This window comes from Melozone crissalis, unplaced genomic scaffold, assembly GCF_028551555.1.
Source record: "Melozone crissalis strain CALT ecotype California unplaced genomic scaffold, PUWL_Pcris_2 ptg000018l_1, whole genome shotgun sequence".
Lineage (NCBI taxonomy): Eukaryota > Metazoa > Chordata > Aves > Passeriformes > Passerellidae > Melozone > Melozone crissalis.
In genome coordinates, this window is record NW_026535796.1 from 8,948,837 (window position 1) to 8,962,337 (window position 13,501).

General features: G+C 40.8%; 1 protein-coding gene across 4 annotated transcripts in view; it reads right to left on the minus strand.

Moving 5' to 3' along the window:
• Nucleotides 1-13,501, minus strand: part of PTPN5 (protein tyrosine phosphatase non-receptor type 5) — a 77,145-nt gene that overhangs the window by 17,333 nt on the left and 46,311 nt on the right. For all 4 annotated transcript variants that reach the window (XM_054276108.1, XM_054276107.1, XM_054276106.1 and 1 more), the window contains 6 exons: nucleotides 12,554-12,637; nucleotides 8,675-8,913; nucleotides 5,824-6,013; nucleotides 3,162-3,246; nucleotides 727-806; nucleotides 99-236 (listed from right to left, as the gene is read on the minus strand). In XM_054276108.1, the coding sequence (XP_054132083.1) occupies nucleotides 99-236; nucleotides 727-806; nucleotides 3,162-3,246; nucleotides 5,824-6,013; nucleotides 8,675-8,913; nucleotides 12,554-12,637 (816 nt within the window). The remainder of the gene's footprint in view (nucleotides 1-98; nucleotides 237-726; nucleotides 807-3,161; nucleotides 3,247-5,823; nucleotides 6,014-8,674; nucleotides 8,914-12,553; nucleotides 12,638-13,501) is intronic.

Sequence of the window (13,501 nt, forward strand, 5' to 3'; positions counted from 1 at the left end):
ACAGGCCACTGTACTAACTTCTGTTTGCTGGCTTAGTGTCTAAGCTGAAAATAACTGCTGGTAGAGATAAAAATATAGACTGGATGTAACAGCATTACCTCGTTCATCTCTTCTATATTGGTAATCATGACAATGATGGGAGAACGCTCCTGCCACACCATTCTCCAGAAGTCAGTGACAGTATTAACTATCGGTCCCTGAGTAGCAATATATACCTTTTCCTCTCCTCCATAGCCCTGCCAACAAAAGAACAAGAGATCAGTTTTAACAGGGATGTCCACCATAACCTTGAAGGTTAAAAAACCAGAGAGCTATCCTGGATGAAATGCTGACTGTGTGGCACCAGCTCTCCTCTCCATCTCTTTCCTGCACACATGTACATGGAGCAAAGGCACAGTACAGACTCACATAAGTCCAGCAAAGAGTGTCCTACAGCCTTGAGATGACTCTAGCCAGGTCATGAGCCTTATTCAGGCTGATTAACCAGTGCCTTGGTTAGGCCAGCTGACAAGGAATTTTGCATCAAGAACTGTAGAAGTATGTTTCTGTCTGGTCTGAATCTGTACAGGCGCACTTTGAAATTGGGGTTTCAGCTAAGGTAAGCAGGAGAGAAGAGCAATCAGATCAGCTAGGATGCTTTTAAAGGTCAGTGTGTGTTGCAATTCTGTTTACATTAACAGTGGCTGACAGAGGCTGGGCAGACACACTGGGCTATGGAGCTCTTACCCTGATGTAGTTAGCATTGATGTAAGAGCTGAGGGGGTCGTCCTGATCAGCTGAGGTAAGGCACACTCTGCTGTGAGGATCTGAAAGGTGTAAGGAGATAAGGAATAGTTGATCAGAGGAAGGAGACACACAAGATTATTTAGTAGAGCAAGACATTTACATGCATTCATGGCCATCACAGCAGATGTGAGTGGCCTTAGAAAACCCCCATGTTAAGACCATTAAAAAAGGGAAAGAATGGTTGGGGTAATTTGCAGCTTTCTGACAGTTTCACCCGCTCTCTGAAGCCTGCCTTAATTGGTCCTGAGTCAGTGTCTCAGCATGACTCTGGAAAAGCAGTTTTCTGCTACAGGAAATTATTTCTCAGTCTGTTAGGTCAACAGACTCATTCTGGCTTTAAAGACATTAGAATATTGTTTGTGAAATGACAGCGAAGAGCTTTTCTACCAAAACATAAACATGCGTTTCTTGCACCCAGGCAAACCAGATGACAATAACTCCTTCCCAGTTTCATCTTGCAATGAACCACACTCCAAGATGTGCTATTAACAAATATAATGGTTATAGAGAAATTAAAGAATATTAACAGTCTCTTGCATTTTAAGTCTCTTCAGTACTTGAGTCTCCTTCATTGAGGCTGTTTATGAGGCATTATTCTTGTTCCAATAAGATGACAAAAGAAAACATTTTTCCACTTAAGTTCAGTCCATTTCCTACCGAAGACAATGGCTGTTTCACTGATTTTAATGGGACCTGACACAGGCCCCACAACATTCATCCACTTCGACCAGTGCTACCCAGTTTGTTACCATTGACAAGAAACATCCTCCTGACAGAGGCCTCAGCAAACAGCAACGGTGTATATGACCAAGATAATATTAAAAACAAACCACAGGTGCCTTTTTCATAAAAAACTTCAGCTGACTTAGAAAGCAGAATAAGATTTATGCAAAAACTGTGCTTTACCCAATATCATATTAAGGACAGAGTACACAATAATTTTTACAGTACTACAAACACAGAGGCAGCATGAAATGCTGTCTGCAAACAGACCAGATTGATGATTTCTGGGATCTTTGGCTTTGAAGTGTAAAGAGAATGTTTAGGTCTCCTTTCTACCTCTCTTTACTGCCAGCATCAAGCCCTGTTAAATGGAGGCAGTGGGATAAGAGACTCAGCCCTCTCCTTTCCTCAGCAATATCAAGCCATCCTGTGGCCACAGTCAGGGACAAAGTTGCTAAAAGTTCTTTCAGAAAAAAAAGCTCAGATCATAACGAGGCCAGTTATAAAGTTGTTAACATTTAGAGAGATGTTGTTAACATTTAGAGAGTGAAAGAGTTATCTGAGATGAGGAGGTCAAAGAGACAACAGTGGCTGCTGGCAGATACCCATATGGGTGAGATGAAGAAATACCAAATTCAGAATATACAGATCACTTAGAGATCTGGCACCTTGGGCATCTGAAATCAATATCCACTTTTGCAATCTTCCCATTGCAGCAAAACCAGCAAATTAATACTTGAATGAATCACCTCAACCATTATCACAGCAATAGTGAAAGGCTGTTAAATGCTTTTACACTTCTGGTCTGAGGTAGAATACAAAGTCATCAAAACAGTTTCACACATCAGGCTGCAGTTGCTGGAGTTTGCAGACATAAAAAGAATCTTTTTGCCATTTTCAATCTGGATTCATTGACTGTTAGATATAGCTGAGGACATTTTTGACTTTACTGCATTTCTATTTGTTAACCTGACATTGAACCTTTTGGATTTTTCGAAAGACTACTGTAGTGATAGTACCACCTCCCAACAACAGTTTAGAGGAAAGAAAAAAGGCATGACATCCAATTGTATCACTTTTCAAAGTATCTTAAAGTATGAGAGAGGGGAAAATGATGACACTAGTAAAAACTTGAACTAAACTGTTTTCTCTAAACTCCTACTCCTGCCTACAAATAAAACTAGCAGAATAGAAAAGAAAAATAATTTTCTGTGTCATCTTAATGCCATCAGGCCAGTTACCAATATTCTCAGTCTGCATTTGAAAAAACGTCAGATGAAAAAAAAGTCAGGAAAACAATGCTGCTTGAATTTGGTCTTTCAAAAGAAATTTAACCAAAGAAATCAATAACAAACATCTTAATAAACCAAGTTCTTGGGTACAACTTTTAAGCAGCACCAAATGATGCAATTCTAATAACTAAAAAACCTACATTTCCCAGAGGATCAGCAGCATTTCGGTTCTTCATGCTCTGTACCTCTTTGTAAATTTGATTTATGCTTTGAAGCCATGCTGCTGCTCCATAAACATGGCTTTTGGACAATATATTGCAGTGACAGTACACTTCATGCACTCTGGAAAGGAAAATGCAAAGCCCTCCAGCATGTGGAATAAACCATCCTGCCTCAGTGACTTAAAAAGCAGAAACTTACTTGGGAGAATCGTTTTGTAGCGATTCTTACGCACTAAGCCTGGAATATCATATTCCTTTGGATCCACAAAGTTCATTGGAATTTCCTGTTAAAAGAAAAGAAAAACAAAAAACCCACGAACAATAAGAGACAGTCAGTAGTATTATTAGATTCACAGGAGGTATAAAAACCCCAAGCCCATTATGTCCTACCTGCGAGGGAGGCAAAGTGATGAAGTCAGCTGGGACATATTGTACAGTACCTCTAGCAACTTACCACCAAAGTATGATTGATGTTTCCTTTTTCTGTCACTTTCTTTTCTGAAATCCTTCATGTGAAAACGCTCCTAGTGACTAATTCATTGAGTAACACGCATGACATATTCACTCCTAATATTATTAGAACTGAATTGCAAGTGTAGGCACAGAGCGATGCAAGAGGTGGAACGCAAGACGCTGCTCCAAGAGGATGGACCATCCTTTCTGACTCACATTGCTTCCTCTCTGAAGGTGGAAGGTAATAATCTGCTGGGGACTTGCACCAGCAACAAAGTATGACACACATGATGACAGGCTGGTGTGCTGACCCGACTCCATGGAGCTGCGGGAGCGTCACTGCTTTGCTCATCGTGCAGCCAAGCTCCATGGAAAAGGACAGCAAAGGGGAGTTCAGGGATTGCCTGCACTCCCTATCCCTGATGCAAAGAACAGGGAAGATGGAGGGGCTTCCGGTTCCCCACCGCTCATCCCCTGCAATCAGGGGCTAATGCCAGGTGGGAACAAACAGGAACCTTCCAGCTGCTGGACTAGGAAGGCAGGTGAAGAGAAGGGATGTGTTAACCAGGCTCAGCAGAGAGACAGCTCACAGGAACCAGGAGGCAGAGCTGGTCATCCCAGCCGCTGCTTGGGCAGTCTGTTCCGGCGGTTCATCCTTTCAGTGAATAATTTTCACCTAATATCCAATCTAAACCTTCCCTGGAACAATTTGAGGTCAGCTCTGGAAGCTTAGAAGACTATCTGCACTCCACCTCTTACAAAGCACTGAGCACACTGTTGGCTTTAACCAGAGGCAAATAAGGACAAAAACATTTTGTTGAAGTAATTTCCTATCAATTTTGAGAACTGCATAGGAACAAAATCTTCATATTTTTCTCAATTGTTCCTTGGTATTTAGTCAGCCCGAACTCTTCCTGAGCCAAGCTCCATGGGCTGTTTTTGGGTCTTAAGTCATTCACTATACAAGCCAATTCTTGGTGAAATCAACAGGACTGCTGTCTGAGTAGAAACTCTAAATCTTGTATGAATTTCAGGATTTAGCCCTGTTAATGTGCTCCTTGAATTTTCTTGCAAAATGAAACAACTGCTTGCTTCATCTGGCATCTGGACTTTGAAAATCAAGTAGGTTAGACAAAGCGAAAGCACACGATGAAGAGCTAGCTCGTGGTAACTGTTTCATAAAAAAGAACTGGTTTACAATTTTTAATTACAGAAATGACATTTTGATTGCACGGCATTTTGTGCTCTTTCAGCTTTCATTAAACAATGAAAATAGCTTGGGATGGCATGGCTGCTGGATAATTCTATGAACACCAGGAAACCTAATTCAAAATCTCACAGACAAATGAAGTGTACTTTTTCCTACATCTAACATTATTTTCTTTGCTTGAAAGCTACAGAATAGCTCAAAGACTGGTGAATCTGTATGTGGACTAGTCCAGCAGTCGGTTCAGACACCAAGTGAACATTCCTTCCCTAAAGGAGCAATAGATACTTTACTTTAAAAGAATCAGGGCTTTGCCTACACAAAAGCTTCTTCCCTTCAACTTGTACAACACTAAAGGACTTAAGGACCACAGATACCTTGTGTTCTACTTTAAAACAGAAGCCCAGAGTACCCCCTTGTTCTCATAAAGGCAAAAAAGCCCCTGAAACTGCGCAAGGAGGGAGAACAGCAAGTGATAATCAGAGTGGTCATTTCCTTTCAGAAGTTTAGAGGTCATGAAGAGAACAGGCTGAAAAGGCTGTAATGTTGCAAAACAATCTTCCTCTGCTCTGCTGAGATTTCATGCTTAAGAGAATATTTGACATGGCAGTATTAACTTCAGTAGTTTACAACTAGTGAATTATTTTTGTGCGGAGAAAAAACCCAGAAAAAATAATTTCTCTAGCTCCTGCTAAATGACAGAGCCACACTGTGTTTCAGGTAACCTGAGAACGTTTAGATTTGGAAAGTAGCTCCACATGAAGTATTCAACAGCAAAGAGGGTGGATTAGGACTAATTTCATCCCTAGGGCAACTCCAGACACCTTTCAAGAAGTTATGCTTATAGCAAATGAGGCTTTTCTTCTGAACTTTAGTGATTTTTTTTTGTTGTTGTTGCTGTTGTTAAAAAGGTAATACACATCAGCGCAAAAAAAAAAAATCCTATGAAACAAAGACTTCTTGTTGTTCGTTTTGCTAGAATCAATCCTCTAGTTTTTAAGTGATGACACTACTGAAATCTTTCAGACATTGTAATTTAAAGGAATGACAAATTTGGGAATTGCATTAAATGCTTCAAAGACAGAAGCAGAGTTTGAGTGTACTACTTTTAGACTGGCAGACAATAATACCAAGGTCTTCTATGGAGAGACAACATCCCATTTTTATTGATGCTCCTGGAAGAGAGAGGTCAGACACTCACAAAGAACTCTGCCTGGAGTATGAAAGGATCCAGTGCCTTCTTGTGCAGCTCCTCTTCAGTCAGGATGTTGGAGGCAGTCTGGAGGTATTCCCGGGCTGACTGCTCCCGTGGGGACATGACATAGCCAAAGCCTTGCTCAGAGCAGCCTGGGGTGCACATATCCAGTGTGAGTGAAACATTTGAACCTCTCCTGCAAAACAGAGCAGTCAAAGTTTGCTTACAACAGATCCATCACTGCCAGCAATGACAGATGAACAACCTCAGGAAATCACCCAGCTGGTTCTGATGGGGACATTTTGGTCACTACCTGTAAGAAAATGGGTGATGCTTCTTGTGTGGACAAGAGCAGAAGATGATTTTGTACCCTGAAACATCGCTGGGGTAAGATCTTGGGATAAACTGCCAGTTAAACATTAATAGAGACACAAAAAGCCAAGCAACTGCAGTGAATAATTTTTCCATCTGAAAAATGTTCTTTCCCCAACTGTACCCAATCATAAGAAGGGTAAAATGAAAGTCCCAACACTTGAACAGTCACATTATAAACAGATACTCTTAAGCACAGAATTTTTTGTGTTAGTTAGCCACACAAACAAAAGAAGTCAAAATGCTTACTATGAATAAAGTTTTAAAGCGCTTCTGAGCTTCTGATAGTCTCACATAAGATAGACAAAAGCAAGATTCAAAAGCCATCAGCGAATCTATATTTAAATATCTTTAACATAATAATAAAGCCACACAATATGATGATTACTAGGTAGAGGTTCTATACATTTATACAGTAAACCTATTTTTGATGAATCTTGACTCAAAAAATTTAGTTAGAGGGTGTATGCAGGAGTGTGCAGGAGCTAATAAAACCATGTAGGCATTCAGGCATGACCAACTCACAGAGAGGACAGGAGTCATCACTTGGATGACAGCCCTTTCCCAGACTCAGGATTTTGTCCAAAAGAACTTGCAGCCTGCCTCCTGCTACGATTCACACCCATGGGGAAATGCCACCAGTGGCAGACATGGAATCTTTAGTGACACCTTTCAAAGGATTTCACCTCACCCTCCTGTGTGCTATTAAACAGCTACCATAATTCTCCCCCAAGAGATGCATTTGAAAAGAATTGCTTTTGGTTCTCTCAAGGTAGAAGAGACTACCTACATTAATAGCTCTTCAGCATGAAGAAATAAGATTATTTCTTCTTCAGCAACATTCAGTGGTGTTCGAATTTAGCTCCTGACCACCCTTTTAATTGCATAGGTGGTTAAAGAATGAGAGGGAAATAAGAGAAAAGCAGAACGGATGCCAAAGAGGCACAGGTAGGTGACACAACACCAAACAAAGGAAAAGTGAGCAATGTGTAATGTAAATGAAGTTTGCAGGGCACAGCTCAAACCTGAAATGATGTCTGTCTTCTCAAGGACATATTTATGTTGAAAACAAGTTTATATCTGAAGTGTTTGCATTGCACCTAGTTTGAGAACTTCAAGCAATTGCTTTCATTGTCCCACTTCTAGTTATTTGACAGGTTTTTGATTGCAATTCATTACTTTAGCCAATTGATTTATTCTCCAAGCAATACTCCCCAATTCTCTTGATACAGTGAGTGTCTCTCATGGAGGCTAGCAGTCACCTGAGGAGAAATGTCACACCTTTAAAGTGACAGAAATGGAATGAAATCAGGGATAGTGAAGAACACAAATGACTCACATATTTCAAGCCCAATCTTGCCTATAATGAAAAAGCAACAAAGCAGCAGCTTCAGGGACAAGCCCCAGAGGTTACTGTGATTTCATATAAAGGTAGACTAAAACAATAAAAGGTAAAAAATTTTAGGGCAATGTTATAACAAGCCATAAAGTAATAAAAAACATTCAAAATCCACAAGAGTGCAAATTGAAAGCTCTCCTGTAACACTCCTTTTTACTGCATCCCGAGGAGCTTCAGAAAATCAGCACTGTATTCTTAAAATCTATGCTCTGTCCTTTGTTTTAAGCTTTAGAGATGAGAATTAACTAGGGTTAGCACCATAAACTTGAAAACTTAGAAATAAAGAAAGGTGATACTTTGCTATGCTGGGCCTCTCAGTAACTTCATTTTTATTTGTAACATCCTCACTTTTGCAGAATTTCTTTGCAGGAATTCTATAATCAAGACCCTTATTCTATTTCACTAAAACAACTGAAAGGACACAAAACAGAAAAAGATTTTCCTTTAATCTTGAAACTACCCTTTCCCAGCTGTGAACCTCTCTGAGAAGCTCCTGACTTGCCTGAGAAACTCCTTTTTTCAAGCTGCCCTTATGGTTCAAGCAGTGGATACCAACTCACCCCAAAGTTCCATTACTGGGTTCATTTGAATAATTCATTTACTTCTGGATTAACTCATTAATATGAGAAATACTAAAGACTATCACTTTTTCTGTGGTTTGCTTTTTGGAGAAAAAGACTAGTCCTCCATTACGAGTGACAGGGGAAAAAACAAATATCAACGAGACCCACCTCTTTCAGAGGTAAAAGCTTTTACTGCTCCATAGGGGATTTCATGCAATGCAGTTGCTGTCTTGATGAGTGGTGAGACACTGATCAAACACAAATAGATGTATTCAATGGGAAGAAATGATGCTTTAGAACAGCACTTGTTGACAGCTGTCCAGAAACTGTGTGCTGTTTAACTAGCATGCTTGTAAATATGACTGGACTGAAAACAGGACAGGAAATAAAGCAGGTGCTTGACTTCACAACCACATTTGAAAGTGACATTCACAAAGACAGTAAAGCTTCCTACCAGGCACAGAACTCCTAAACCCATAAAATCTGGAAGCAGACTTTTCCCTGTTAGTCACATGTACCCTACCTTTCTTGCAAGCCCACGGATTTAACCGTCAGAGTAGCTGGGTCTGTCTCTGCTTTAATGTCCATGACGCAGTCAAAGACGGGAGTCTCTGGCACGGGGTCCAGGTCTAGGAAGTCATCTTCATTTTTATCCTCTGTCCACTCTGAGTAGGTGAAGGAGGGCTGCCGGCTCACGGACTGCCGTCTGTCCTCCTGCAGCGGAAAGGGGGGGTCTGGAGGGGCTCTGAGGAGGTGCCAAACCTGGAGGAAACAAACATGTAAACAAGTTGCTGCTTTTAGCCAGCCCTTCCACATAGCCTAGGGCATGGGTCTTTGGGGCAGCACTCCAGCTGTCTTTACTAGAATTGGAGAGTACTGAAGAGAACAGGAATGTTCCATGCAGGAGTGGCTTTGTGGTGTGTGTTGCAAGGATTCACATTTACCCATTCAAACCTGCTTTCAGCCACAGAGGTTTCCACAGAGCTAGCCAGGCTTAACTCAGGGATACAGTGGAAGTGGAATGTGCTTGTGACCATCATATGCAAGCCAACGTGATACCACTGTCCTTTTGTTCAGTTCCTTATCCTTCCCAGGCTTGTTTACAAAACAAAAATCCACTACAGTATTCTACAAATTATACCTCTCCTGATTTAATGGCTTTCCATCTGAAATTTACATATAGCTGTCTTAAGTTAATACAGCTGAGCTGAACATCTTTAATAACCAGGTACTGTACCCCAAAGTTATGCACAAACCCATCATTTTTTGAAGAGGCCTCAATTTTGATGTACCTGATCCTGGGGCTCAAAATGCCCATATCAGTTTTTGGCTGAGGCACAGACTGTGTTATAATTTAATTATCTGATCTGAATATGGTATGAACATTAAATAATGAATTCTGTGAAGTTCTAAGACACAACTGCAATATGAAAGTTAATATTACAAGTTAACAAAAGGTTTGAAATTGCACCAATCTAAAAAATTTCCTCATCGTATCAGTTTGCACAGATGCTGTGATAAGACTAGATTATTTGGAAATCACATCAGTAGACTTCAAATCCTCCACACAGATTTCAGTTAAAAATTTCAAGCCCACCTCTGAATTCCAGGATCTGGAACCTTAGGCCAACTTCATCCATCCAGCATAGAACTTGGAGTAGTATCACTCAGGCTATTGCCCATACAAATTATACTGAATTGTCATGCATCCTTTTGAGACTAAGAACAAGTCTTACTCTCACAAGTAAAAGCCTCTTCTGTCCTTTTCTTACATGGTTTTTAAATGACCAGTTAAATTTTAAAAAGTGCCACTAAAAAGGCCACATTTATCTTCCTAGGCTAGTAAAGCACATTAGGATGTCATGCAGAACAGTATCAATTTCAATATTGGGAAAGAAGGGCTTGGTCATAAAGGCACTCTCAAAGGAAGATTCCTTCAAGGTCTCTTCTAGGCAGTACATGGCTTAAAATCAATTTTATGTCGAGAGGGAGAGAGAGATCGCTCAGCTGAGACAGAGGGGAAGATAAAGAAAACTGTCATCATGCAACAATCTGTTGTCCACCAGGTTGGGATTGTAGAACCCCTGCCTGGTTCAAGCACCATTTTCAATGTTCTGCCAATTACTACGTTATTCTCTATTCTGCAAATACTGATAAAAGCAGATGTTTTCAAATTTGCAAATTGCAAAGCAGCATGACCTCAGGCATCTGAGAGGAAGGTGACAGGTAGGCAGGAAGGGACAAGGCTCATTTGCTCTCTCTAAAAAGCCTCTCCTTCCTAGTGTCCATGTTAGAGAGAACATGCTGGGCAGGATGGACCATAGATCAGAACTCAAAGGACACTTCTTATACTCTGTGGCCCAGCCATTTATCCAGAGAGCAAGGTGACACAGAGTGACATTTGTGCCTCTACTCTAGCTAGGAAAGTCTTAGCACAGACCACAGGAATACAAACCAGTGCAAACTTGCCAACATGGAAACTGTTAGAAAATGTTTTTCTAGACACAAATTTTAACCAACACAAAAATGGGTCAAGTCTACTTTAATCTATAGTGGTATTCATGTTCGCTTGCAAGGAGCTCACATACAAAACTGACCAAAGAGAGATCAGAATTTTTGGCCATGAAGAGCTTTCACTTAACTTTATCTTCTGTGCTAACGATGGGTCAGCAATAAATGTTTTCATCCATGAAGAAATAGCTGAATATGCAAAAAATCACACCCCTGATAGTCAGATTTTCAGCCCAGAATATTTTGCTGCAAATTTATCTGGAACTCATACAGTTCTTGACAATTCTTAGTTGTCTTTTGTTTTTTAATATTTGCAATTACAGAATTACCAAAAGTTCATTTTTGAGGACAAAATTAATCTGGATAAGGTACAGCAGCATCAAACCCCCAGAAAATTGCATAAACCTGACTAAGTTCCTTGCCTACAACAATTACCACAATAATGGAGGCATTAACTATAATTGCTTTGCCTTGTGAAGGGTTTTTAGAAAGTCCATTTTCCTGACACACTAAACAGAAGATTTTGCCACTGTCCTGCCTCTGAGTGAACTTAACCATGGCACATAATGTGACATTACATCCTAGCAGGGAGTGTGGCCAGCAAATCAAAGGAAGTATTACCCTCTACTTGGCACTGAGGGAGCTGCATTTTGAATACGGTCTACAAATTTAGTTCCCCCAGTCTAAGACAGATTTGGAAAAATTGGAATGGTCCCAGTAGATGGTTTCAAAGGAGGTCAAAGCTCAAGAGTGCAGGAAAAAGGTAGAGGGAACTGGGCTTGCTCAGCCTGGCAAAGAGGAGGCTGGGGTGATTTAACAGTGACCTGCAACTACTTGAAGGGCAGCTCCAGAGATGCAGCCAGACATTTCTTGGTAGTATCAGCTGATATCACAAGGAACAATGGCCACAAACCTGCAGAAATTCAGTCCAGATATTATTTACATTTGTGAAATTCAAATGAGACACGAGGAAACATCTCATCCCCAAAAAGTGCTACATGGTTGTGGCACAGGCACACAGAGAGATGATAAATCTTCCTTCCCTGAAGGTTTTCAAAACATGAGTGGAAAATTTCATGGCTGACTTTACCAAGTGTTGGCAACAGCCCAGCTCCAAACAGGATGTTAGACTAGCAATCTCTGCCCACCTACAGTCCCATGATTCTGGCATGTATTTCATTATGCTGTTCATCACTCAAACAGCATGTGTACAGCACAGCTTCAACTTCCTAAGCTCCCTGGGGTGCACCTCTGGAAGGACAGGAGTGATGCTCTGTCTGCATGTTCAGTAGCTGCATTCCCACTCTAAAAGAACAGCACAGAGTGGTTTGAAAAGCCACATTCAGTTAGAGCTCCCTGACAAGACAGGGCTCTCCATAAGTCGCCCATCTAGCACACAACTTTGTGCCAGTTACACAATCCATGGAGAAACACAACACACTGCTGCTCCCCAACAGCTGACAGCTAACTAGATTAATTGTAGTCATGCCACTTAAGCTTGTTCTGCAGCTGGGGCCTTGGCCTACATCTAACAGGATTTCAGAAGAACAGTGGCACTCTGGAAAAGCTCCTTCTGCCATTGAAATCAATGGATGATGGTCCTCTTAATGGACACATCCATTCTACTTCAGTGGAAATAGTTTGCCCATCTGTAGATGGAAAAAATAAAAACTATTTTTATATACCGTTCTACTTCAGTGCAACCCCCAATTCATCAAGTAAGGCTAATTCCTCTGCATAAAGCAAGCAGATAATTATACAGAAACGGCCCCAAAAATGATGCTTTACAATCAACTTGGGCACAACACCAACAACTTTCATTAAATAAGACATCTTATAAAAACTCCCTGAAAAAGGACACGAATACAGTTTGTGCTGTATCATAACTTACCAGAGATCCTACAAATAGCAGTCCTAGAGAAGCCAAAGACAGCAGGATGTATGATACCACAACACTCCCAACTGTAGTCAGGCTCTGTGGAACAACAGAATAGACAATGGTTGATGAAGTATGCAGGGGCACAGTTGAGTGTCTGCATGCATGTTCTTGGCCAAGTGTGTATTGTTTCCCATTAAGATTTACTGATATCATACTCACCTGTGGAAAAGCTGCCATCAGCACCAAAAACAAATGCCAGGCTTTGGAGAAGACTGAAACTGAAACCATCTCTAAGGCCCAGCATCTCAGAAGGTCTAAATCCCCAATTTCACTGTGAAGGCAAACAGGAGTTCTGCTTCCTACCCTCCCCCCCCTTTGCCAAAGTTGAGATCTGAATCCACAACACAGTTTTGCAGACTGGACCAACACTTCATTGCTACAGTCAGTGTGATTTTTAAACTGTGGTAAAGGGCTTTAAACAAAGTTTAGTACTGTTCCTGGGCTTGGGGGTCCTTAAATAGAATCCAGCCACAGAGGAGTTTTCTGTGCTTTCTATACATTCAGTGAAACACCATCAGGTTAATTCACACCACTGGCAGTGGAACTAATTCTGATGTCTTAGTCATTTTATAGTACTCTATAGTTCAGCCTGGTCTCTGTAGTAGGTGTAAAATTCAGTTCTAATAGGCTTCAGTGAGCAAGGAAGTTCACTCTGTTTTTCTCCTGCTAGTACAGCTAACGAGAAATTTGGAGTTAAGAGCTTCCATTTGCTTATTTTACCATGAGAAGATTTCTTTGACTATACTGTTTTCAAGTGTAAATTTGCACAATAAATAGTGTTATAATAAACAGTCCTCAAACATATGCATGAACATCTGTACAGAGTCATACATGGGGTGTTCTTGTGATGCATTCTAGGAATCACTTTCCTCTGTGAAGGACAATTATTGCAAGTCAAAA